The sequence below is a fragment of the Callorhinchus milii genome, unplaced genomic scaffold, assembly GCF_018977255.1.
Source record: "Callorhinchus milii isolate IMCB2004 unplaced genomic scaffold, IMCB_Cmil_1.0 Scaffold10, whole genome shotgun sequence".
NCBI lineage: Eukaryota > Metazoa > Chordata > Chondrichthyes > Chimaeriformes > Callorhinchidae > Callorhinchus > Callorhinchus milii.
In genome coordinates, this window is record NW_024704751.1 from 5,714,259 (window position 1) to 5,740,072 (window position 25,814).

The following is a 25,814-nucleotide window of genomic DNA, read 5'->3' on the forward strand; positions in this document are numbered from 1 at the left end:
GGAGAGACAGACAGACAGAGAGAGAGAGAGAGAGAAGCCGGAAACCGGAACTTCCACCCAAGCAATGGTGCAAAGGAGAGGAGAGATGCAATGGAGCAGTGTTGGCTTGAGGGAGCTCCAGACCTGCTTCCCCTCTCTTCTCCCTCTCTTGGGTGCCTCTTCCTCTCTGCTTCGAAGCCAAGAACACAGGCAAAGCTGTCAGCTTTCCTGCTGTATTAGACTCTCTTTTCTTTCTCTCTCTCTCTCTTGTTGTTCAAGAGGGAGGGAGGGAGGGAGGGAGGGAGGGAGGAGCATGCAAAGGGAGACAGGCAATGGACCCAGATATGATGCAACCACCAAGTGGGCAGTGCAGTGCAGTGCAACTGGCTTTCTCCAAGGCTCTCCCTGCGCTGCACGCCAGCCGCGGAGACCTCGTGCCCCATCCACGCTGATCTACGCCTACGTGCTAAGGCTTTTTATTTTCTTAACCCCTTCTCTATCTCGCTCTCTCGCTCTCGCTCCTTTCTGATAATAATAATAATAATAATAATAATAATCCTCGCGGCCACCGGAAGGGTACGGATGCAAAACGATGGGCTGCGCGTTTACCACAGCGCCTCAAAGCGCTGCACGGAATGTGCCCTAAAGCGGATGAACTGCGTGTTTTTGCGGGGGGGGCGCAACGGGGGCGGCGAATCGCGCGCGGCAGTGTCCCACGAACGGTGTCGTGGATTGAGTGACCGACTTATTCATATTTGTTGTTGTTTTCTTTCTTGGACGTTCACGGTATCAGATGATCTCAAGCAGAAACTATTCGGTGAAGCGCTTTGAGACGTCGTGATGACGCGATAAGCCGCTATATCAAATGCAAGGATTATTAATATAACAAGAATCAAGTCTTCGCATTGCCTGTGACAATAATAATAATAATCCTTGCATTTGATATAGCGCTTTCCACGTGATGAGAGAGAAGGGATTATCTCGAATGCAGGGATTATCATTATTATTTCATTATTATTAATAATTCTTGCATTTGATAACAGCGACTTTTATGTCGGGAGGACGTCTGGAAACGCTGCCCAAGATTTACTGTGAAGTGTAGTGACTGCGTACTTTGTGAGCGAGGGTGGCAGCCAACAGCAATGTCCCAGGTGTAGCCATGGAGTGAGTGGCTGATTCTTAATCTCGCCGATTGCTGGCCAGGACACCGAGAGAAACAGCTTTCCCTTTTTGAGCAGCCCTGAGGGATCTTTAAAGTCCACCTGGACAAGGAGACGGGATCTTTAACGCCTCACCTAAAGGACGGCAACTCTCAAATACTGGGTCGTGGTGTCAGCCAAGACTATATAAGTTCAAAGTCCTGATACGGAGCTTGAACCAAGAACCTTCTGACGCAGATGCAGGAATGATACCAACTGACCCAGGCTGACAACTTTACCATTGCCTGCCATGAAATTCCAATGTTCCTCGACAATTGGTTTACGGTGAGCCAACAGATAAGATGACTCAACTTCAAGGGCATGATATCTACAGCAAAGTCATGGTGAAACTTTGCTTTGTGCAAAAAAATACACTTGAGACGTGAAAGATAGGACACATTTGATTGAAAAGTAAGGAACAAGTTAAAAAGAAACTAAATTTTAGTGATAAAAGTGTAATGACCCGACATTAAACCGAGATCCAGTCTGTCTGTTCAAACATCCGAGGGCTAATTCAAAAGAGATGGGATTTTCTCCCAGGGTTCTGGCCAACAATACCCCAGACATACATTCACGTCGTGGCTGTTTGCAGGATGTTGGTGTGCGCAAATTGCCTGCCATGTTCGCCTACAAAATATACAGTCAATCGCCCTGACGTGAAAGGCACTGTCATAAATGTAAAGGTTATTCTGTTTCATTGTTATTTTTCGGTGCTGTGAGACGTAAAGAGCTCTATATAACTCCCAAGTTGTTGAAACTCGAACCAAGCAATTGTCAAGATGTCTCAGAGTGCTTCAACCTCTCGGCATTTTTAAGGGAGAAAAAAATTCAATGCCGTGACAACTTAAACGGTGAGGAGCGGAGAGAAGGATCTAACTAGAGGAACTCTGTCCTTTACAGAAGGGCAAGTGAATTGAGAAGCACATCGATAAAAATCCCATTAACACTGGAGCATACAGCAGTTCTGCTTAAGCACTTGTGTGTGAGAATCTATCAATGTTGTGTTTGTCCTCCTGCTCTTAAACAATAATGAAATGACAACGTATAAAGGGTTTTAGCTTTGTGGCACCATTACAGGTACAACGCTGTGAAGAAATCTTAGGAACAAAGTCCCTTGAACGAGCATACAAATCACTTTCACTTGAAGCCAATAACCAGTTCACTCCCCCTAGTATAACTTCCATAAAACATTCCAGATAGCGCCCCAAAGCTATTTATGAGACGGTGACTGTAAACTCCAGCTACGACCTACGAGAATGTATGTATTGCAAATAGCAACTGAAGCTTCACCTACAAATTACCCAGTCGTTGGGCTACACTGTGATGTCCGCCTGACATGAGAGGTGCTGTACGAAATGTGGGCATTTCGCCCACAAATATATACAGTCAATTTCACTTTACAGTCTATTCTGTGAAGCGCTTTGAGACGTCTAGAAGACGTGAAAAGCGCTATGCCAAATGCAAGAATTATTATTGTTATATGTAAGGATTATGATTATTATTATTATCATTGTGCATTACAGTTTAAATCACTCTCTTAATGGTTTTCGGTGATGACCAATAACACTGACCACTCTTCTTGATATAACTGAGCTTCTTAAAATAGCTATTTTTTCGGAGGAGGTTGATATTTTGTTCGACAGAACGTTTTTGAACAGTCTTATTAACAGTCTGAACTGCACGGAGGATTATAGGAACTATATTTATTTTACATTGCTGCATACTGATTATTATTGTTATAAGTAAGGACCTTGCATTTCCCGATGGGCCCGCATTGTTTTTTGAGCAGAGATTGGATGTACTTCTCAAAGGTAGTGTTATGTAACGACCTTGAAGTTGGGTGCGTGTTAGCCAATTTTAGCTCGGGAGGGTTTGAGAGGTTGGTGGGGTCTACTTGGACCTGAGATGGCTCCAAGGTGACGTGCTCAGTGAGTCAACCCTATGTGGCAGTAGCCTCTCTCTCTCTCTCTCTCTCTTTCTCAGTTGCCCAGTTCCTGAGCCACGCAAGTCCTCAGTACTCCGAGGCACTGCTGACAGCAGCTCAGCCCAGTCTGGCTAATCGACAGGACTTGGGGAAGGGGACATTGGGAGAAGCGATCCGAGATGCTGTACTGCGAGAAGGGGCCTATATAAATTCACATTGTTGTTGTCGAACACCACTCACTTCATTCCCCCCCACTCCCACACACTAATTTTAACAATAACTAAAGTATTCACTTTAAAAAAAGAATTCTTAGCCAAGCAGGTAAAGTACTGTAGTTCTGAAACCAGTTTAGAAATTATTTTATTATTACATTCTTATTTGAAGTCAAACCACTGTCACAAGCAAATGATTTTGGTTTTGATCGGGGTGCAGGCTATTCATGAAAACTTTGTAAAGGGCTGAGTTATTGGTAATTGGTATTCACTTTACAGTATATTCTGCGAAGCGCTTTGAGACGTCGCGAAGATACGATAAGGCGCTGCATCAAATGTAAGGATTATTATTATTTTAAATTAAAAAATTAATAACTCCCAAGAAATCTTAAAATGCTGATTTCCCCAAAGAAAAGTGATGGTGGCGAGTTTTGTTTGGTAAATCATTTCTTTCAGCTGTGTTAAGGCAGCAGAACAAGTTCAGATTTGCAATTTCAGTTAAAGACACTTGGAATTACACACAGAAGATAATTAATGACTAGAACAGGTAACGAGAAAGCCAGGATCCTGGGACTCATTTAACAAGATTAAAGGAATTTATAAAGAAAAGGAACATCAAACAAAAACTGTGCTAATTATTTATCTTTTGCTATTTTTGCACTGATTACAAAAGTTATCTTTTCGTAATTGGTTTTGCCGTTAATCGCTGTAAGAGCTGGCCTCTGTGAGAAATTTGCTCTCAATTTTTTTCCCCCCACCGCCCTCTCCTCGGTTGGGAATTTCCATTCAGGAAGCTGTAGGTTTTGTTCGTTGCACTGCTCTGTAATCAGCAAAGGAAGAAAGAAATAAAGGTGGCCGCAAGTCCTCTTCTTCGATAAAGTGGGCACTGCTGTGAAGGACTTCAAAGAGTTTAACAACATAGGTGGTCCAACCTTTTGGCTGTTGAGGGTCACATTTAATTTTAAAATGGTTTGTGAGCTGGAAGAAACCATCCCCACCAGCCAGATGCAGCCCCCCCCACCCCACCCATCCCTTCATGTAGGGTAACACCTCGGAGTGCTTCGCAGAGATGGGATTGGAATCTGAGCAAGGGAGAGGGGAGGGGAAAAGGCAGAGGGTGGTGGCCATGGGCGTATTCAAAGAGGTAGGGATTGAGGCGTGACTTGGGCAGAAAGAGAGAGGGCGAGATGGAGAGCTGGAGGGAACCCCAGAGGTTAGGGGTGAGGAACTCAAAGGCTCACCCACGAAGGGGATGAGTTAGGGGAGCAGAGGGAAAGGGTGGGAGCGATAAGGGGGTCCGAGGGATTGGGTGGATACTCACAGCGTGGCATTACTGTATTTCAGACTCGGTAAATCTTCTGGAATGTGATTCGCCTTTGCAACACTGAGAAACAAAAGGAATAATTGCCATTTTACATGAAATATTGGAGGGTTTAATTAACGTCTCTGACTATTTAGAGCCTGGCCTGCAACTGCCAGTTTGGAGGCCAAAAACAACCCAAAGGCACTGTTTTCCACCATCCATCATCGCCTGCTCCGTGCACCCACCCCCTCCCCAAACTGCATCCATCCTCCTGCATGTCCCTCGCGCTCTCCGTTTCACCATCAGTGGCTGAGCTTTCAGCCACTACGCCCCCAAACTCTAGAACACTCTTCCTCTATCCCTCCGCCTTACCACTTCCTTCCCCATCTTCAGATCCCACCTGAAGACCTTCCTTTTCGACTGTGCCTACGGTCACCTCCCCCTAGCTCAGTGTTGGGCTCCCCCACTGTCAAGCGCTGTGGGGCGCTATCCTGCGTGAGGGGCGCTACAGACATGAAAGTTGTTATTGTTGATGGTGTTGTTGAGTCATTCCAATCTCCGCCTTCTGGAGCTCTTACCTCAATGATTCGTTGTCTCCGGGAAGCAATTGCAAAGATGATGGTGATCAAGACCACCACTGACCCAGCAATGATGGGTTCGATTGGGGCTGGAATCACTTTATCTGCCAAAGAAAGAGAGTCATTCAGTGGTTTCGGGCCTTCAGCGACTTACTTACATAATAATAATAATAATAATAATAACCCTTGCATTTGACATAACACCTTATCACATTGTTGAGGCATCTCAAAGCACTTCACAGGAATATACTGTAAAGTGAATTGACTGTCTATCTTGTGGGCGAAAATATACAGTATAAACCAATATATTTACATTGGTTAACACAGCCCGTACAGCACTGAAACAGGCTAATCGGCCTAACTAGTGCCTGTGTTTGTACTCCACGTGAGTCTCTACCCACTCTTTATTCCCTCCTATATCTTTCCAATCCCTTCTCCCTACCTAAAGCAATACTGTATATATTGATAATAGAGCGCTGGGGTTCACCAGATTACCATCTCTGTTTGACACAGTATCCATATTAATCCCTTTGCACGTACTGTGTGTGTTCAGAAACACGCTTAATAATAATCCTTGCATTCGATACAGCACCTTATCACGTCTTCGAGACGTCTCAAAGCGCTTCACAGAATATACTGTAAAGTGAATTGACTGCATGTTTCGTGGGCGATGTACTTCGGGATAGATTTGAGGCAGGGGAACAATCATTTTCCGCTTGCTTTAGTGCAACCTTTCTTCGCTGTGAGCTTGCGTTCTTCATACCTCTTACGAGCAGATAGAAGTCCAACGCTTTGCTGCCAAGGGGGGAAATGGCCACACAGCTGTACGTCCCGTTGTCCGTCTTCAGCAACATCTTTATGGACAGTCTGAAGAGATTGCTGTCCAAGTTCACGCTGTGTCGGCCGCTCTCCAACTTCAGGGTCCTGTTGTCTTTGTACCAGACCATGATTGCTTGCGGGTTGGACTTGGCGTTGCAGGTAAACGTTCGGTCAGTTTCCTCAGATGCATCAACGTAGACATCACTGTCTGCGCTCAGAATAGGAGCAACTGGAAGAGGGTCAGATTCACAATTTCAATCACTGTGCACCGATGAAACTTTGTTAAATCGACCATTATGCTGATGTACGGCCACACATTTTACCTGTAAATGGGAAATTGCTGAACATATGCACCTCTGTTTTTTGGGGATTAACCCGGGTGTCTGACACGTGCGGAAACCCATCACTGTGCTTCAGAGTATCCCAACCAAACTGAGAATTCCATCCAGACCACCTATTTTGTATTCAGAAGTGAGACACGGAAACCATATACATGTGTGTAGTCTGGCTCCCTGAAGGGGCTCAGGACTTTCAGATAAAATCGGGGGTGAGGGGGTAAGGGGAGGGAGGTGTCAATTCGTGGGGGCGCCAAGTCGGGCATTACTTTTAACATTTTGTCCAAAGACGGTAACGTTTTGGGAATTAACGTTTCAAGCAAAGGACAGATTCTCCGACAATGACAGTGAGGTCAAACTCCCGGCGTGGAGCTTGAACCCAGAACTTTCTGATTCTGGGGGCGAGAGAGAGAGAGAGAATACCACCAGTCTCAGTTACTTACATAAGATATCCAGAGCCACGGTGCTGTTGATGTTTTGCTTCCTCTTGAGACGACAGCTAAACACAATCTGGTCGTCCTCCTCTTTGAGTGGATCGATGCAGACTGTACTTGTGTTGACTTCATTCAGGGAGCTCAACCTGACCTGACTCCTCCCTCGAAACCAGACCAGCTTTTCACTCTGCGTATTATTGACAGCTTTGCATTGCAGTGAAATCGAATCGGATATGTTTCTGGTGAGTTTCTGGGGTCCGTTGATGTTGTTTATAGTGATGTACACACCTGAGGCAAGGAAGAACAGGGCTATTGATCGATCAGCCACAAATTCATTGTTTGGACATAGCTCAATAAATATTGGCACAGATACCTTCAACCCAGGTTAACACGCGCTCAAATGAAATGCGTGCCTTTGTCAATTGTCTGAAATCCAGTAACACTCGCATAAGTCTGATCTCTATAAATCGTCTAATCGCCTAAGTCGTACACTTGCCTAAGTCCCGTTGAATTTCCTATGACATATGCAAATTTGACATAACTCATACCCTTGCATAAGTCATATTAAATGTATGGTCCCAACTGATACGACTTACGCGAGGTTTACTGTGTAACATCATTGTGCTCTATGACAAAAGTTGCTTAAGATATAAAATCCATACCTGCACACCCGTGAATAAAACACAACACCGCAATCAGACTCAGTCCAACAATAATATTCCAAACCCTCTCCAGGAACATGTTTAAGTGAATAAGCGACAAATCTGTCCGATGAGCAATCAAAAAAGCTTTGGATTTTCCCCTATGGAAAGTCGGGAACAGAGGACAGACAGAAGAGATCTGTTCCCATAACGCAACAAGCCACGGTCTTGTGTCACCGCTGTTGCTGTCTCTTTTAATGCACGGCAACGCTTTGACATCAAGTGGTTCTGGATGAATTTTTTTATAGCCTCAGTAAAAATGTAATTAGAATTGCAGAGTTTTATATTTTTTTTATTTGCTTTATGGTTTTCAGGGGTTGGGAGAGAGACAGAGAGCGTAAATAAAAATTAACAGCAGAGTAAAGGGTGAGGTTTATGACTTCTCAGGCAGTGCAATGACACCGCCCTGAAGGTGATTTGGATTTGGTTTCATCCCCCAAATTCCCAATCGGTCGCTGATGGTGAGACCCTTTTCAGCTGAAAATTTAAGATCGCGCCAGAAACGTGTGAAAAATCAGTCTTGATCCGGAAGAGGGTTTTACACAGAAACAAGAACTCGCATTTACACAGCGCTCTTCGTGTCGGATAATGTCTCCCAGCTGTGGTGGCTGTTGGTCGGATGTCGAGGGTAGAAGGGGGTAGGGAAGGGTAGGGTAGGTGATTGTAGGTGCGGTTGATGAGGTAGGTTTTAAGGTGGGATTTAAGGAGCGATAGAGAGAGGGGGTGAGGTAGAGGGATATAGAGGCAGGGATTTCCAGAGGTGGGAGGCAGAGTGAATAAAGGCTCAGCCAGTTTCTATAAGGAACCAGAGAACTTTGAACAGCCCCAACGATTTGGTTTGTACAGTGCCCTAAAGCAGGCCATTCGGCCCATCGTGTGTGTGCTGGCTCTTTGAAAGAGTGATCCATTCAGTCCATTTCTACCCGTTTCTTTCAAATGACTCCTGTTTAGATATCTATCTCATTTCCCTCTTGAAAGCTAATATGAATCCTGCCTCGACCATCCCTCCTGGCGCTCCGAGGTCCTAAGTTTGTCAGAATCGAAGAGTTTTCGCTTCGCCCACAAAATATACAGTCAATTCACTTTATAGTGTATTCTGTGAGACGTCTCGAAGACGTGAAAAGTGCTATATCAAATGCAAGGTGTATTATTATTATTATTATGAGCAGTGGTGAAGAGTCTCCAGCTGCGGGAGGTGTAATTCGGGTCTGGAGTTTCCTAGTGATGTCTGTGCAGGCACGAACCGAAAGAAAGGAGTGGTCATTACTCTCTTGGCATCTCATGACAAATTGTCAACCATAGTCCAAAGTATGCACTAAAAGTTAAATATTGAACCAAACCCGACTATAGAAATGCATCTATAAGCACCAGAGCTTTCTCACCGCAATAGAGAACGATAGCCAGTATGTGGGTGCGGGGGGCTGGGGGATTTGGGGGGTGCTGGGGATGTGGGGGTGGGGGATGTGGGTGCAGGGGGTTGGGGGATGTGGTGGGGGTGGGGGATGTGGGTGCGGGAGGCTGGGGGAGGTGGGGGGGGGTTGGGGGATGTAGGGGCTGGGGGAGGTGGGGGGCGGTGAGGGATGTGGGTGCGGGAGGCTGGGGGAGGTGGGGGTGGGTGGGGTAGGATTGTCGGCCGGGACAACAGGCGAAACTCCTTTTCTCTTAAAATCTCAAAGTATATCATCAAGTGGATTGACTGCTGCGTTTCGCCCACAAAACATACAGCCAATCCACTTTACGATACATCCTGCGAGGTGCTTTGAGACGTCTCAACGACATAACGCATCAAACGCATGGACTAATATTATTAGCATTATTATTATTAATCATAAAAGATCCTGCTTTCAGAGTTAAAACTGAAGCATTTGCCTTTAGCACTGAAGCAAAGGCTTAAGTCTTAACCCCAACAGGGCTGTAAACTACAACCAGTTTCCAGGTTGTAACACAAAATCCTTTTGAAAGTGCTCAGCAAAAGCTTTGTTATGCAGTCTCTTTGGTGATTGTGAGGAAGGCTCAGTAAATGTGATCCTTTCCCTGGTGGTGGTGCTGTTCGACAGAGGGATTTAAAGCACATTTCAGAGTGATCTCCACTTCCTACTTCGTCAGAATCTCTGCGACACATCTGCAGCTTTTGAAGGCTAATGGACAGCCCTGGAGATGCCAACCAATGCCAGACCCTGGAACAGAGGAAAGACGGGGGTGACAACCTTTACTATCAACTGCACCTGGTCAAAATGGCCCACCTGCCCGCAGACATCCACAGGTTCTGTGACCCTCGGTTGGATCACACCAGGAGGAAGCAGCTGGTGCAAGAGCTGAGGAACCTGCAGACACTGAGCTGCCAGAAACTGCAGATCCTCTTCTCCTTCTCGGTCCCCAGCCCCAAGGCGATTGCCTTCATCGCCAATTTGAAGCGACCCTTGGTTTCAGCCGGGGCTGTGAGTGCTGCGAGCAGCTAAACTAGGGGCTAGGGTTAGTGATGCAGGGGGAGTGGGGCTGGCAATAGGGCTGTGTGTCTGTGTGTGGGGGGGGGGCTTGCAATAGGTTCATGTGTGTGTTGGGGGCTTAGCAAGAGGTCTGTGTGTGTGTGTGTGTGTTGTGTGAGGGGGCTTGAAATAGGTTTGTGTATGTTGTGGGGACTTGCAATAGTTCTGTGTGTGTGTGTTGGGGGGGTGCTTGCAATAGGTCTGTGTGTGTGTTGTGGGGATGGGGGGGGGGTCTTGCAATAGGTCTGTGTGTATGTGTTCGTTGTGGAGGGGCTTGCAATAAGTCTGTGTGTGTTGGTGGGGCTTGCAATAGGTCTGTGTGTGTGTTGTGTATGGGGGGGGCTTGCAATAAGTCTGTGTGCGTGTGTTGTGATGGGGGGGTCTTGCAATAGGTCTGTGTATGTGTTGTGATGGGGGGTCTTGCAATAGGTTTGTGTGTGTGTTGTGGTGGGGGCTTGCAATAAGTCTGTGTGTGTGTTGTGATGGGGGGGCTTGCAATAGGTCTGTGTGTGTGTTGTGGGGATGGGGGTGGGGTCTTGCAATAGGTCTGTGTGTATGTGTTTGTTGTGGAGGGGCTTGCAATAAGTCTGTGTGTGTTGGGGGGGCTTGCAATAGGTCTGTATGTGTGTGTTATGTATGGGGGGGGCTTGCAATAGGTTTGTGTGTGTGTGTTATGTATGGGGGGGGCTTGCAATAGGTTTGTGTGTGTGTGTTGTGTATGGGGTGGGGGGCTTGCAATAGGTTTGTGTGTGTGCGTGTTGCGGAGGGGCTTGCAATAAGTCTGTGTGTATGTTGTGTTGGTGGGGCTTGCAATAGGTCTGTGTGTCGTCTGAATCTCGTGCCCTTCATGCCAGATAGCCTTAACGTCTTGCTTGTCGATCTTCCCTTTTTGCAGGGAACTGGATACTGGGAGTACCTGCTGCAAAGCCGAGGAATAGATGTGGTGGTGTTCGATACCAATACAGTTTATCCACCCGAAATGCGATACTTAGATATCCAGGTACGTAGCAAAATGTTAACACAACAGCAGTGACCAGGGCAACGATTTATGAATGAGTGAATAATAATAATGATGATGATGATGATGATGATAATAATAATAAGCCTTGCATTTGATTTAGCGCCTTATCACGTCGTCGAGAACGTCTCAATAGGAGCCTCACAGAATAGATTGTGAAGTGAATTGACTGCGCATCCTGTGGGCGAGTCGCGGCAGTCAATGGCAGTGATTGCGTGTGCTTGTGTGTTTGTTTATGTGTGAAGTTAATGCAGACTTCATTTTTTTTAGAAGTCCTAAACAATGTGTGGATGCTAAAACATTTTTTTTTAATGGCTTTAGACCAGTGGGACTGAAATCCTGGAAACATTTGCTGACCGAGTGCTTTTATTGGCCTGGCCCGATGTGGATGGTAAGTGAGGGAGGGCTACTTCGCATTTATATAGCGCCTTTCGCCCGTGGTAGTGGCTTGGAGCGCTAAAAACTGCTAAGGTATTTTTTCTCTCTCTCTCTGCGTGTTGAAAAAGTTGAAGGAGTTTAACGAGCCCCATGTTTATTGCTGTGGTTTCAGAATCTTCCACCTTCTCTCTGGACTGCCTGAGCTGTTACCAGGGGGACACGGTGCTTCACGTGGGGGAGTTAATGGGGGAAACTCTGTCCGCTAATACGTGGGGGCAGTCATCGTCCCGTGCCTTTCAGCTGGCTCTGGCGGAGGACTTCTGCTGCGTCAGCAGAGTTCAGCTTCCAAACTGGCCGGGACACTTGGACTCTCTAACCATGTGGAGAAGAAAGAGCGCTCAGCCAGTGGTGTGCGATGGAGCACATTTTCACTACGTCGACACCGACTGCAGAGAGTATTTGTGATGCGGGAAAGCCAGCCACTCATTGCCAGCTCTCTCTCTCTCTGTTTCTTGTGAGCAATATACCCATCAACCAGTGTCTGGTCTCTGAACTCCACACACTGACAGCCAGCTTCGATGTTCTGAACTCTCCACCCCCACCCCCCACCAACTCTCAACCCCCTGCTTTGACCACTCTTTCAGCCATCTTTCCTCACCATTGCTGAGTACTTTGAGACGTTCCTCCCGAGGTGAAAGGCGCTGTGTAAGTGTGAATCGTACAACCTGTAACCAATTGGGTGCAGCTGTAGGTGTTGGGCAGCCAAAGACCAAGGGCCAAGGCAGCCTTGGCACCAGAATGAGTGTGTACAAATGCGCTAAGACGAGAGGATCGATTTTAAGACCTTTTATTTCAAGATTTCAAGACCTCCGTCCATTGAAGCGAGGTGTTAAATAGGGTCGCGGCACCACAGGTGAGAGATAGCAGATTCTGCAACAGTATGGAGTGCCGCGTATGACCGTAGGCTTTAACACCGGGGTCTTTCTGATGATCAGTCGTCTTGTTGGTGAAACGCTTATTGCTGAATGCGACGGAGGGACTGAATCTGGAAGGTCTGGGCGTGGGATCCCCATTCTCTCCAGTGCTTGTACTCTCCACCATGACGGTCACACTCCATGATGTACTGGAAGCCACGGTATCCTGGGTACTGGTAGCAAACCCATCTGGGGTGAGGAATGAGACAACTGTTTATGAGGCGAAATTGAAATTGCTGGTTTCAGACAGAAGCGATCAATTACTGTTACTGCACTAGTTTGATTCCCCACATATGGCTTTTGTTATGTTATAAGTCAAATTCCATAGGTTGAGGTTAATAACATTCTTCCTATCCTACCCACCGCCACCCCCTATCCCCCCACCAACCCCAACCAAGCGCCTCACCCCCAAAACCACCACCACCGATCTGGAAAATATAGAATCATAGAATCCTGCAGGACAGAAGGAGGCCATTTGGCCCATCATGCCTGTGCTGGCTCTTTGAAGGAACCAATTAGTCCCACTCCCCTGCTCTTTCCCCATAGCCTTGGAGTGTTTCTCCTTTTCAATTTTATACCCAATACCCCTTTTGAAAGTTATTATTCAATCTGCTTCCACCACCCTTTCAGGCCGTGTCTTTCCAGATGATTGGATTCACTCCAAAGCTTTGCTCTTTGCACGATCCCTTGTGTTGATGACTTTGCCCAACTTACGCTCCAGCCTGAATCTTCATGGATCCAACCTCGTTGTTGCACCAGCCCATGGCTTGCAGAGAAGGATAATCGTCACACATCTCCCACTGCCTGCCGATGAAGTTCTCCTTCTCAAAAATAACGATTTTGGACTCCTTATGGTTCTGAAAGGGTGGGGGGGGGAGAGAAGAACCGATCAAAACGTTCGAATTCTGTCCTCGTACAGAGTATGGCACCACACAACTCACATTAATCAGGCACCTTTCACAGCGGGAGAAAGTCTCCGTGACTTAGGTCTGAGTCCGCAAAAAAGCAGGTGAGAAAAGCACGAGAAATGCAGTTTGTGAATTATCATAGTTTAAATTCTCCCCCCTTTCCCCCCTTCCCCTCCCCCTCCCACCCGGCCATTGGCATAAGTTGTCCAGTGCTGGTCTTAAAATTACGTGTGAAGCTGACAGTGTCTCCCTGTGTTAGTGAAACTCACGGCAGAGCAGATGGGGCGGAAGGACATCATTCTCTCGGTGTGGTAAGCATTGCTGCCGCTCCAGGCGTCCCAGCGGGGGTACTCTCCTTTCTCCAGGATGAATTGTTGTCCACAGAAGCTGGAGTGCTCGTAACCGGCCCATCTACGATCGAGACCATTCAACCATTCAACCACAACAACAACAAATTACATTTGTAATGCGCCTTTCACATCAGGAGGACGTCCCAAGGCGCTGGACAGTCAGGGAATCGGAGCTACTACATCGCCTTGAAGGAATTTCTGCTCCGAGCACGGATTCCTACGCTAATTTTGAGAATCCCAGCTGGCGGGGAGCTATCTGCACTCCATTCCAGCCCATAGCTGACTCCCAAGTAAAGTGACCCTTTACTCAGGAGGCCATCTCAAAGCTCCTCACAAGATTTACGGTAAAGTGCAGCGACTGCATTTTTTGTGGGACCTAACGACTTGAATTATTATGGGGTGGGGGTCACTGAAAACATGCACTGTAGTACCGCAAAGGGGTCGTCAGTCCGTACAACTGTTGCCTCGTTAGAGTTGAAAATCTTTTAGAAAGTGACCTTTTTCCCCCCCCCCCCCCCAATAAAAGTTGCTAAAAACAGAATGGCTTCAAATTGGATAAAGCACCTCATCCAGTTCTGCCTGATGAGAAGTTCAAAGTCAATTTATATCACAATTGATTCGTAGAAAAATTACAAAGTTTTTTTTGGATGATATAATTTGTAAATGGATTTTGCTGTCTTTTTTTTAAAAAAAAGCACTTTGCTCATACCATCAATAAATCCAATGTATTTGGTTTTGCATAAAAGCCCAAACAAGTTTAATTAACAGGGTGAAATGGTCATGGCTGTTTCGAAGGAAAAGTTGTCGCAGAAGTGTTTTTTGTAAAGTGTAAAAGTTTTTTTTTTTGACTCACGCTCCACAGTCGATTTTGAGAGATCTGACATTGTCAAAACCACAGTCCATGATGTTCTTGCAGGACGTGGTGAATTCCATCCTCTTGCCCTGGAAGTTTTCTTGATCGTAAACGGTGATCTGCGGTAGAGATATTTTTCGTGAGATTTCAATGAAGATTAGGAATATATATATTAAAAAAAAATCTTAATTTCTGCCGCGGTTAGGGTGATACCTCTTCTCGTTGTATTTATTACCTTGTAAAGTCCGGCTGGGTTTGTCTGTGCCATGATTGCTGTTAATTATGTCCTTTTTCTGTTGGAGTGAACACATAAACATGAAATGTTGGCTCTCAAACAGCTCACAGTATCTGCCCAACTTTTGACACACAAAGTCTTATTACCGCACTTGGAAAACTTACTAAATACTGTGCGATCGCGTACGTTAAGCTGAATTGGCAATCATTTAAATTGAATTTAACGAAAACATTCAGCGAACACAGGTCTTACCAGAGTTGAACTGTTCTGGGTGAGTTCCACACACTATTCTGTGAACAGTTCTGCTCAGTATATATAGGCAGCTTTTGAATGGAGAAAGTGGGAGAAGTGCCCATTCTTTTGTTACTGTCTGATCCCATGGATCAGCTTTTACGCTATAGGCCCGAGCAAAAAGAGATTATAATCTGCACATCAGGTGTACGCATGAATAACCCTTCGGTTGAGGGAAAAAATGAGTAAGAGTGGAATAAAAATCTTGATACATTTTTTTTTGTTGAGGCAAAACTCATTTGGTTATTTTTGGTTTGTCTAAGGGTATTGGAAAGGACTCATTTTGGAATTTAGCTTTGAGTATTGTCACAGAACAGATAGAATCCTAAATCAAACCCACAAACCTAATTATCCATAGTGGATTCTATTCGATAAGACAATTGTGCTGTCTATTTGCAATGTTTGATTTTCAACCAGTTTGAAAATACTGATTATTGTATGTATGTGTTTGTCTGTGTGTGTGTGTGTGTGTGTGTATGTATATATTTTCCATTTGTAATACACTATCAGTGGATATGGTCATATTTTAAAGCATTGAGGTCCCTTCACTACTTTTATGCCAATTAAAAAAGATTTACATCTGATGTTTCTTAAGATATTTCTGTTTCCAGCAATATGAGTTACAAACCGATCGACTTACATGACGAAACAACGGGTGTTATTTTTCCACTGCTACCAATATTTTGCCTGTTTAAATCATTATTACGATTAAACTGGTTGCTGCATTCAACGATGAATACACAGTCTTTACGTTTCACAGTAAAATCCCATGAAGCACATTGAGAAGTTTCGATGGTGTGGTAAGGAGGTGTATCATTGCAAGAATTATTTATTAGACAATGTGGTATTCGGAAATACTGTGAAATGCAACTGTAGTTGTCATTATGATTGAAGGTGGAGTGGAGTAAACAGAGGCAAGAGATCTTTAACGCAAGACCATCATTGTGGATGAGGTAGCGTTATTCTATCTTCTCTGTTTCTCCTATCGTTCTGGCAGAGTTTTAAAAGATTGCACTGCAACAAAGGTGTTAGCTTGAAGTGTATGAGTTCCAAGTCCCGAAGTGGGGCTTAGATCCACAACCTTCTTAAAAAAAGCTAATATTTTATTATAATTCAATAAATTTGGAGTTGTCCTTGTGTGACAGGGATAGATGGAGTGTGAGAGGAATTCTGCAGTGCTCCTGTAATGAGATTTGTGTATACATAGCTGTCGCCATCAATCTAGCACAGCGGTCTGTAACACGATGGACAGGAATGACTCAGGAAATCACATTTAGATCATCTGTTTGGATTAGTTTTCCATTGCTAATCGTTGGGATTAAAGGCAATTTTGCAGCCAAAAAAAAACCATTGAAGTGGGAACTCAGTCAGGCTATCAAACAGGTGTAAGAGACTCAAAATGAAGGTCTGAGATAACGTGTTTTGCTTCAGGAAGAGACACACAACCTGAATGTTTCGGCATTTCAATGACTATATCAGCAGCTGAATCACAGTCACGCTCGTTCAATTGCTTGGTTATCCCAACTCATTGAATATAGAAACTGGTTCAATATAAGACATAAATAATATTAAGTTGTAGGTTTGGTGTTTCGAACGTTGGATCTCAAGGAGCTTTTTTTTCGGGGAACCTTTTTGGGGCATTTATTCATTTAGGGCCTTGGCTTGCAGGGTTAACGGGGGCCGAGTGGGAAGAATCCCTCCCCCAGTGACCGATCAGTCTGCCCCTGCAAACCCTGACGATGAGCCAGGCAGGCTGGGCTGTCATCAGTTAGTGCCCTGGCAAGCTGTGGAGCCGTCTGGCTCGGAAACTGAGAGACCGCCACAGAGGGTAGACTCGATTCCAACATTTCACGGCAAGTACGTCACCTCACAGATGGCTCAGTTGCGAGGGGACCCCTTTTGCCAAAGGAGCGTAACCCCCAGTTGGTTGGTACGATAAGGGATTCTGCTGGCAAGTTCCTTTAAGCAGAAAACAAATAATTTAGAGGACATCGGTTTTGACTCCGTCCTCTACGAGCGGGAAAACGCACAGCGCAAATCATCTAAGATGTTTAAAGAGATCGTCTCCGCAGAGTTCCAACATATCACGTCTGCGAGACGTCTCAAAAAGCGCTTCGCGGAACGTACTGTACGTTTTGTGGGCGAAAGACGGCGGGCAGTTGTTGGGTACAGCAGGGTCCCGCAAACCGTGGATTTTTTTTGTTTTCTTGCTGGACCTGAAAATCTTTTCACCATGCTTTCAGCGCAAACAAAGCAAAAGCCATACAGAGCTGTCTCCTGGCTCAGGCCTTTTGTTCCGGCAAGCTATTGTCTCTTCTATAAACGGACCTCTTTTTTTTTGCTGATCTGGGCGATGGTGCAAAGTTGAAACAAAGCTAATAGCTGATGTCAGTTACTGCTGTCTCAGTGCAATAGCTTTTTTTTTTGTCACTCATCCCGACGTGACCTAACATGGTTCAAAAAGGAAGGAAGTGGGGAGGGAGGTGAACGAACAAATTCAAGGGGACATATAAATAGGATGAGCTGAGGCTTCAACATCACTTTTCATATTTTCTCTTGTCTGACTAAAGCTTGGGCTGTTTTAGGTGAGAAACTGGAACGCTTCCAAAGCGACCGAATTCACCACTTTGACTGTGTGAAATGTTGTGTTGCGTATAGCAGGTGAATGAAATGTTATTCGGGATCGATCAAAAGCCAAATGAACCGCTCCTGTCTTTATTATTGTTTCAGCAGTTGCCAAAATGTCTCACAGTGGAACTCAGGGTAGCATTGGAAGCCATTCTGCTTCAGGTCTTCGCAGCAACCGGGTAGGTAAACTCTGTGGACAATGTTGTTTAGTACTGTAAGGGGCAGGGAGCAGCTAACAGCAGAGCAGCGGGTATATCAGCAGTAAGTGAAAGATCCTCTGTGCTATACTTCAGAGTGCAATCTTAGGTGGTTAGTCCCAGCTCTTTGGGACGTCCTCCCGACGTGAAAGGCGCTGTACAAATGTAATTTTGTACTGTATTGTATCAATCGAGTATATGTTTCGCATCCAATGCTGATGGTAATTTGGAAGCTGCTCGATTGATTGCCCATTTCACTCACCTGATGTTTTTTTTCCTTTAGTTATTTGACTTGTGGTTTGTTGTGCTGTAACTTGCGCTGAATTTGCAGCATTGGTTTGTGCGAGTCAATAACTGGGAGGTGAACCCCAATTCGCAAAGTGCGTGAACTTTAATGTAGTGGCGAGGAACGTAGAGGGTTGAAGCTCGCTTGAGGGTCACTCTGAACCGAGCCCCACGCAGACCAGTGATCGAAAGTCATACCTTTCTGGTCTGCGGGTCTCAGTACCAGATCGGGCAGCGACTGAGTCTCTGTTCAGCCGGGTGTGTGAGGCATGCGGAAACCAACCATCGTGCTTAAGGGTATCCAATCCAACCCAAGCTTCCATGCATCCCACCTGCACATGGAAACTCCAACTGAGTCATTGCAGAATTTTTGAGAGAACACATCGCATACGGTCTAGGATTCCGAATCATTGGCACGGAGCAGTAATAGCCTCCACGCTTTCCCGGTATCGCTTTCGCCCACAGAATACACAGTCAATTCACTTTATAATGATACTAACAATGATGATCCTTGCATTTGATGTAGCGCCTTATCACGTCGTCGAGACGCCTCAAAGCGCGTCACAGAATATACTGTAAAGTGAAGTATATTTTGTGGGCGGAACGCGACAGCAGCGTCCCACAAGTAGTCGTGGATTGAAGTGACCAATTTATTATTCTTATTTTAATTGAAGGAGTTAATCATTTACAGACTTTACAGTAGTCTGTTCTGTGAAGCGCTTTGAGTCGTCTCGAAGACATGATAAGGGAGCTATATCAAATGCAATGATTATTTTATTATTATTATTTATTATTATTATTACGTATTATCGTGGCTGAGGTTGAATCCTTCCTCCTTTTGCGCTCAGATCATCATCTACGAGTACGAGAACTTCCAGGGTCGCCGGGTGGACTTCAACTCGGAGTGCAAGAATATCTGTGACCGGGGATTTGAGAGAGTCGGGTCAATCCGGGTTGAATGTGGACCGTAAGTGCTCCTCTGTTTAATCCCCTGAGCGCTCATCTACGGTACGGCCACTTGCTTGTTCTTTTTTTTCCGACCTATTCCGTGGACAAACGAGTTAAGATGCAGTTTTTATTTTTAATCCGTGGTGGGGTCACCAGGACTCACATTGCGCTACTTGAAAAGAGACGAGAGCTTCTCCTGGGGTCCCGGCCAATAATTCCTCCACCCCACCCCCCAAACCCCAACCCCAAACCCTCCCCCCGCAAATCAGCTCTCTCACTTTGTGGCTGTTTGCGGGACATCGCTGTGAACGCAAATCGGCTGACATGTTCGCCTGTAAAATACACAGTCGCGACACTTTACAGTAAAATGGGAAGCGCTGTGAGATTCGTATATCACGTGAGAGGATTGTTGTGATTATTATTAATCGTTCTTTTTAATGTGGGGAAAAAAAAGACGTAATCGCAGACAGAGGCCAAACCTTGATTCCATTGTGACTGTTTTGCTTTGCAGATGGGTGGCTTACGAGCAGCAGAACTTCAGTGGTGAGATGTTCATGCTGGAGAAGGGAGAATACCCTCGCTGGGACTCCTGGTCTAACAGCTATCGCACTGACCGTCTGATGTGTTTCCGCCCCGTCAAAATGGTAAACGGCAACCTAGGAACAGGAGGAGGCCATTCAGCCCACTGAGGCTGTTCCACCAGTCCATTCGATTTCGGCCAGAATCCCAGTGCCATCGCTCTTTCTCCCTCAGCGATTAATTGCCAGTGACTTTCTGTCACCTTTTAAGACAGTGAAAATGTGGAATGTGCTCAGTTTTTGCGTGAATATTGTGGGCTGAGGAAATTGTTGTTATTGTAAATACTGCATTGTCTTAAATGCCATTTAACGAACATAATTTATAATACCCTCAATTATAGGATATTTATTAATGATAGTACATGACAGTACACTGGTATAATTATAGTATATTACAGTCTACTATAGTATAATCACTGTATATCCTGTGAAGCGCTTTGAGACGTCTCAATGACGTGATGACGAGCTGCATCAAATGCAAGGATTATTATTATTATTACAGGACGGCCAGGACCACAAGATTTGTCTGCACGAATGTGCCAACTTCGAAGGGAGAAAGATGGAGATCAGTGATGAGGACATCCCCAGTCTCTGGGCTTATGGTTTCCAGGACAGAGTTGCCAGCATTAAAGTAGCAGGAGGAACGTAAGTCACCTCGCTTTCCTCCCACAGGAGACTCGTAGAGAAAACGTACGGTCTTTTGTTTAGGGTTGCAAAGGGCAATTTCAAGGCAGACGCCAGGAAGTGTTTCTTTACACAAACAGGCAATTAACGCCTGGAACAAGTTACCATTTGGAGCACAGGTTGTCAGAATATTCACAGTGTATCCTGTGAAGCGCTTTGAGATGTCTCGAAGGCATGAATTAAGGCGCTGTATCAATGCAAGGGTTATTATTAATATTATCCTATATTCATATAGAAAGGATGGTTGAGGCCAGGATGTTGGGCAATGAAAGCAAACGAAGGGCCGAAGGGTCTTTTTCATCCGAACTGATCTTGCGATGCGCAGTTGTGCTAACCTGCCTGAGCTGAGATACTATCTGAACGCATGCTGGCTTCTCCATCAGCAACACATAAATCAGCTCTTTTGTTTTTGCATCCAGCAATGTTTCCATGTACGCAAGTGCGCGTGGCACCATGTACACAAGTGTGCGTGGCACTGTGCGCAAAGCCATACAGTTATAGCGAATCGTTATATTTTGTTCAGCGCTTAAAAAAAACACACGGGCAACATCGGGCCGTTGATCTGTGAATCAAGCGCTCGGGGATGCTACCCTGCCTGAGGGGCGCTGTATAAAATGTAAGCTGCCCCGCTTGTTCTTGTCGAATAGCCTTGTGGTTGATGTATACTCACGCTTCTGTTTCTGCAGATGGGTCGGCTACGAGTACCCAGGTTACAGGGGATACCAGTATGTGTTGGAGTGCGGAATGTACAAGCACTGGAACGAATGGGGCGCCCAACAGCCTTTGATCCAGTCCATGCGACGTGTGAAGGACCAGCAATGGTACAAACGAGGCTGCTTTGAGTTTAACTAAAGCATACAAACGCTCTCCGAGGCAGCCGCGGGAATAATTTTATTGTTCTTCATATCAGGTCCACAGAAATTCAAAGACATCTTTCTCATCAACTTCATACAAATGCCCAGAGTTGTTCTACACCAACAGCTCCCATTTTTTTTAAAAAAAACTTTAACAATGTTAACATCTTTTAGCAGTTTCTGTTGCCGATAACAGATATCGATTATCTCAAGAGCCCAAAGAAAGCGATATCACCTCGTTTTAAGTCTAGCAGCCTCTTGTGCTTCCCACCTCTCTCTTGCGCTCCCTTTCTCTCTTTCTCTCTCTCTCTCTCTCTCTCTCTCCCTCTTTCTCTGTCTCTCTCCCATCACCAGATAGGATTCTGAATGCTTACTGATGCTTTTGGATTTTGTGGCCCTGAAAATGAACAAAGCAAAGTGGAGAATGGGTGAGCCCAGCATCAACAGGCAAATCTTCGCTGTGTCTTTCTCAGGGATGCAGAACATCTTTAGCAAACCTCGCGCACACATACCACCGCATTCAGTTTTTTTTTCTCTCTCTCTCTCTTTCCTTTTCACTTCCATCGCATTTCAGTATTTGTAAACTCATGTCATTACTTTTACCAATAAAAGTAATCTCTGCTGTCTTACCAGAGATAATAAAAAATTGTAACCTCAGCAAGCTGGCTGCGTTCTCTTTTGAGTTGGTGTCGTGCCGAGTCTGTGGTCATCTATAAATCTGGTAGTTAATGGCATGCACCTCTTGTTTTCAGACTATTTGGAGACTCGTTCGTTGTTGTTGTTGTGGGTCGGTGGTTCAGTGGTAGAATTCACACCTGCTACACAGGAGCCCTGGGTTAGATTTGCAGCGAATGCAAAGTATTTAGACCCATGTGGTGTATAAACACCGGGCACGGACTACTTGGGCCGAATGGCCTGTTTCTTTTGTCCTCTCTGTTCCACCATCGGCAGCCGCGCTTTCAGCTACTACGCCCCGAAACTCTGGAACTCCCTGCCTCAATCCCTGCACCTTGCCCGTCTTCAGATCGCACCTGAGGACCTCACTGTGCCCAAGGTCACCTTCCTTCCCCAGCTTGTCAACAAGCTTTGCCATTGTTAAACGATCCAGGACACTAACCCGTGTGAAGGGCGCTGTATAAGTGCAAGTTTGTTATTGTTGTTTGTGTACTGTACAATCATGGAAACACTTAGTCGGCTGTTGGTGTTTCAGTTTCCCTAAGTTGACTGTTTTTTCTACGTTTTCAGTTCACATAACTGTGATGCTGAACTTATCCTTAACGTAGGAATAGAGTGACTCAGATGCTGTTTAGAGAATTCATTACTAGAATATTTCTCAGGTATTAATCCTAAATTACTAAAAAAAAGGAAACATTTGCTGGAATCCGGCCGCAATCAAGTGATAATCATTGTTAAAAAAAAAGACAATTTAGCAGATGATTCCACTATTGACAAGGTACTAGAGAGATTGATCTCGGAGGTCACTGTTTGAGGATGGCAGTAACAATGAATTGATTTCAGCCTTGATTTCTTTCCCTAAAATCCCACTTGAATATTCTACCAGGAATGATTCTGTTCGCCAGTTCACATGGTGCACTATAACATAATAATAATAATATTAATCCTTAGGTTTGGTACAGCACATTTCATGTCAGGAGGACATGCCAAAGAGCTACACAGGATATACTGTAAAGTGTAGTGACTTTATGTTTTGTAATGGCAAATGAGGAGACACAATTATGTTTCTAAACAACACTGATCATATCCCAATGAACCAGCTACTCTTTCTTCCTTATCTTACTCTTCTTTTCCCCCTCCTTCCTCTTTGATTTTTTGAGATTTTTCTTTTACCTCCCAGTATGTGGAGTCCTGTAGCTCAGTGGTTAGAGCACTCGCTTTGCAAGTGAGAGACCTGAGTTCAATTCCAGGCAGAGGGTGAAACCTTGGGCAAGTTTCCTTACTCCACACAGAGCCTAATAATAATCCCTCCAAAAAAAACCCAAAAAACAATAATTAAAATTGGTCATTTTCAATCTACGACTGTTTGTGGGACATTGCTGTGCGCAATTGGCTGCCGTGTTCGCCCACAAATATACAGTCAATTCACTTTACAGTGTCTTCTGTGAAGCGCTTTGGGACGTCCTCCCGACGTGAAAAGCGCTATATCAAATGCAAGGATTATTATTATTATTATGTATATGTATGTACCTTGGCCAATACTCGTCCTTCGCTCAAATTGATCCCCTCAACAGTTCATATAAATCGGGCACTTACCTGCGTTTTACGGAACATCAGTGGTGAAGTCTCACCCACATGGTGTCCACAAAGTTCTGTTACTACCCCCCCACTCATAGTGCACTGACCGACAACCGAAACGTTCGGAAAAATGATGATAATTGTACTTAGAAGTACTTAATTGTATTCAGTACAGGCGTGTAACAAGACTTTGGGGACACCTGTAGTGCGTTTGTCTGGATAAAAGCATTTGTGACATTTTCAGAGTGGTTCTTTTCGTTGAGCGCTTTGAGACAGTTCGACTTGATAAGCTGCAATGTTAACCGCAAACGCTAGACTTATTTATTCTAGATCTTCGTCCTTATCTTTTCAAATGAAGCGTTTAAACCGGGGTTCCCGTCTGCCTGCGATTCCGGGGGACGTTATAGAAATTGCGGGCTGGTATTTGAAAGAGAAACGGGAGCGCGAGGAGGCTGGAAGAATGGCCAGGGATTCTTCCCGCTCAGCTCCTGTTAACTCCTCTGGAGCTCGCTCCCCAAATGCCTCCACCTCACGCGCTCTCTGTCTGGCTTTAAAAGCAGCTTCAAAACTTATCTCTTTCGCTACCCTCCCCCAACCTCACCACTCAGGGTTTGGCACAGTCACTGTGAACTGGAACGAGGAATGATGATGATAAGTATTTCATTGCGTTCAGTTAAAGCGCTCTGCGACGTTACCTCACGTGAAGGGCGCTATCTAAATGCAAGTCGTTGTTGTTGTAAAGCGGTCTGAATGGTTACCCTACATGACCCTGCAAATATACAGTCACGACACTTCACAGTAAATCCTGCGAAGCGCTTTTTAAATTGAGACCGTACGATGACGTATTGAGGCGCTATATCAAATGCAAGGATTATTATTCTTATTGTGTAAAGGCAAATTGTTGTTGTTGTTGCATGAACTGACAAGCCAAATGGCCTTTCCTGGTTTCCTACACCTTAGCGCTCTTATTCAGTTAATCAAACAGCATTTTGAGCTTTGTAACTTACTAAGCAGGTTCCATTAAATTCAAGGATGTCGTACCTTAGTGCAATCCAAATGCCCTGCGCGAATGCTGTCATAATAATAATAATAATAATAATAATAATCATGCTTGCATTTATAATAATATAGCGTTTTATCGCTTCTTGCAAATGTGGCTCGTTCCTGCTCTGTGTTGATCACCTCCAACGCAAGACTGTTCCATTCATGACCACAAGGTGTTGCTCTGTCCCTTCAGTCTTGCAGGACAACAGGTTTGGTCAAGGCGCAAGTTAAGCTGGAGCTCCCTGTGTGCAACCTTGCACCCATGAAGGGATCCATTCATGCAAATAAGAGTAATAATCCTTGCATTTGATATAGCACCTCATCACGTCGGTGAGACTGTCTCAAAGCGCTTCACAGAGTGCATTGTAAAGTGGATTGAGTGGGTACTTTGTGGGCGAAACACAGCAGCCAATTGCGCACAGCAGTGTCCCACAAACAGTCGTGGATTGAGTGACCAAATTATTATTTTTTTTCTTACCGTGCGGATATCTAACTCTGGCACTTGATCCTCGATTTCAACAATCAGCAGTCACCCAATAACACAGTCATACATCAACAACTAGATGGTCCAAACGACACTATCCATAGGCAGGGTATGTGAATGTACAGAAATAGTTAAGAGGAACTGTACTTCCTCTTAACTGTATTTCATCACAAGATATTAGATTATATGACTCAGTTACAATGCACATGATTATAACGATGATCCACCCTTGCATTGGGCAGAGTGCCTTTCATGTCGGGAGGATGCCTCACAGAACCTTTTGTGAAGTGAAGTGCCTGTGTGTATTTGTGGGGGAACGATGTGATGGGACGCTATTTAATGTGCAAGGATTATAATTCTTATTATATAAACGCATGTTGCGGTTATTGACGTCAACTGACGTGAGCAAACTTGCCAGGCCAAATGGCCTTTCCCTATTATTTAATTCTGAGGGCCCTTCCTAAAATAATCAAATTATGTTGGTAAGTAAGACAGGAAACTCTCAAGTTAAAACAATGTGCAACTCAACGACTGACGAACGCTTTCCAATTCCTAATCATGAATAGAGTGCTAATTAAATTATATTTTGCATTGATTTCAATCCCAAATTACTCATGCCTACTTTTGTCGGCCAAATTTGTGTTGTTCCTAATGGCTTATTTGTTTGATAATGTTGCATTGGACGTTAGCCATCACCGGTTTTATTCACCGAAATTGCATACCCTATTGGAATAATTAACAGGGAGGAAAAAACAAAGAGGGTTTTCAGAATGAGCTGCCAGTGTCTGCAAAGTCAGGTCAGGAACAGCTTTAATAATTAATGTGGAAAACAACACAATTGTTCTCGAGGAATATAATTTCATATCAACCAACGCGCGCATG

At 44.9% G+C, this 25,814-nt stretch overlaps 3 protein-coding genes across 6 annotated transcripts; 1 reads left to right on the forward strand and 2 right to left on the reverse strand.

Annotated features, from left to right (window-relative positions):
* Positions 1 to 3,445: 3,445 nt before the first annotated feature.
* tmigd1 (transmembrane and immunoglobulin domain containing 1) lies at positions 3,446 to 7,708 on the reverse strand. The gene is made up of 6 exons (XM_007900786.2): positions 7,446 to 7,708; positions 6,793 to 7,071; positions 5,959 to 6,243; positions 5,196 to 5,299; positions 4,636 to 4,698; positions 3,446 to 4,134 (listed from the first exon to the last, which is right to left on the reverse strand). Exons 1-5 carry the CDS (start codon positions 7,522 to 7,524, stop codon positions 4,645 to 4,647), a joined length of 801 nt encoding a protein of 266 aa, XP_007898977.1. The 5' UTR covers positions 7,525 to 7,708; the 3' UTR covers positions 3,446 to 4,134; positions 4,636 to 4,644.
* Positions 7,709 to 9,893: 2,185 nt separating this feature from the next.
* Positions 9,894 to 21,456, forward strand: LOC103183346 (beta-crystallin B1). 4 transcript variants are annotated; one of them, XM_007900785.2, is made up of 8 exons: positions 9,894 to 9,922; positions 10,866 to 10,970; positions 11,310 to 11,379; positions 17,708 to 17,784; positions 18,936 to 19,054; positions 19,547 to 19,679; positions 20,116 to 20,258; positions 20,984 to 21,456. In XM_007900785.2, the coding sequence occupies exons 2-8, from the start codon at positions 10,950 to 10,952 to the stop codon at positions 21,147 to 21,149; spliced, it is 729 nt and encodes a 242-aa protein (XP_007898976.1). In that variant the 5' UTR covers positions 9,894 to 9,922; positions 10,866 to 10,949; the 3' UTR covers positions 21,150 to 21,456. The 4 variants fall into 4 exon arrangements, with proteins under 4 accessions (XP_007898976.1, XP_007898975.2, XP_042194407.1 ...); XM_007900784.2 differs by lacking the exon at positions 9,894 to 9,922 and having other exon boundaries at positions 10,762 to 10,970; XM_042338473.1 differs by lacking the exons at positions 9,894 to 9,922; positions 10,866 to 10,970; positions 11,310 to 11,379 and adding an exon at positions 17,552 to 17,562.
* cryba1a (crystallin, beta A1a) lies at positions 12,382 to 15,004 on the reverse strand. The gene is made up of 6 exons (XM_007900783.2): positions 14,939 to 15,004; positions 14,687 to 14,744; positions 14,452 to 14,570; positions 13,518 to 13,659; positions 13,055 to 13,197; positions 12,382 to 12,529 (listed from the first exon to the last, which is right to left on the reverse strand). Exons 2-6 carry the CDS (start codon positions 14,717 to 14,719, stop codon positions 12,382 to 12,384), a joined length of 585 nt encoding a protein of 194 aa, XP_007898974.1. The 5' UTR covers positions 14,720 to 14,744; positions 14,939 to 15,004.
* Positions 21,457 to 25,814: the final 4,358 nt, after the last annotated feature.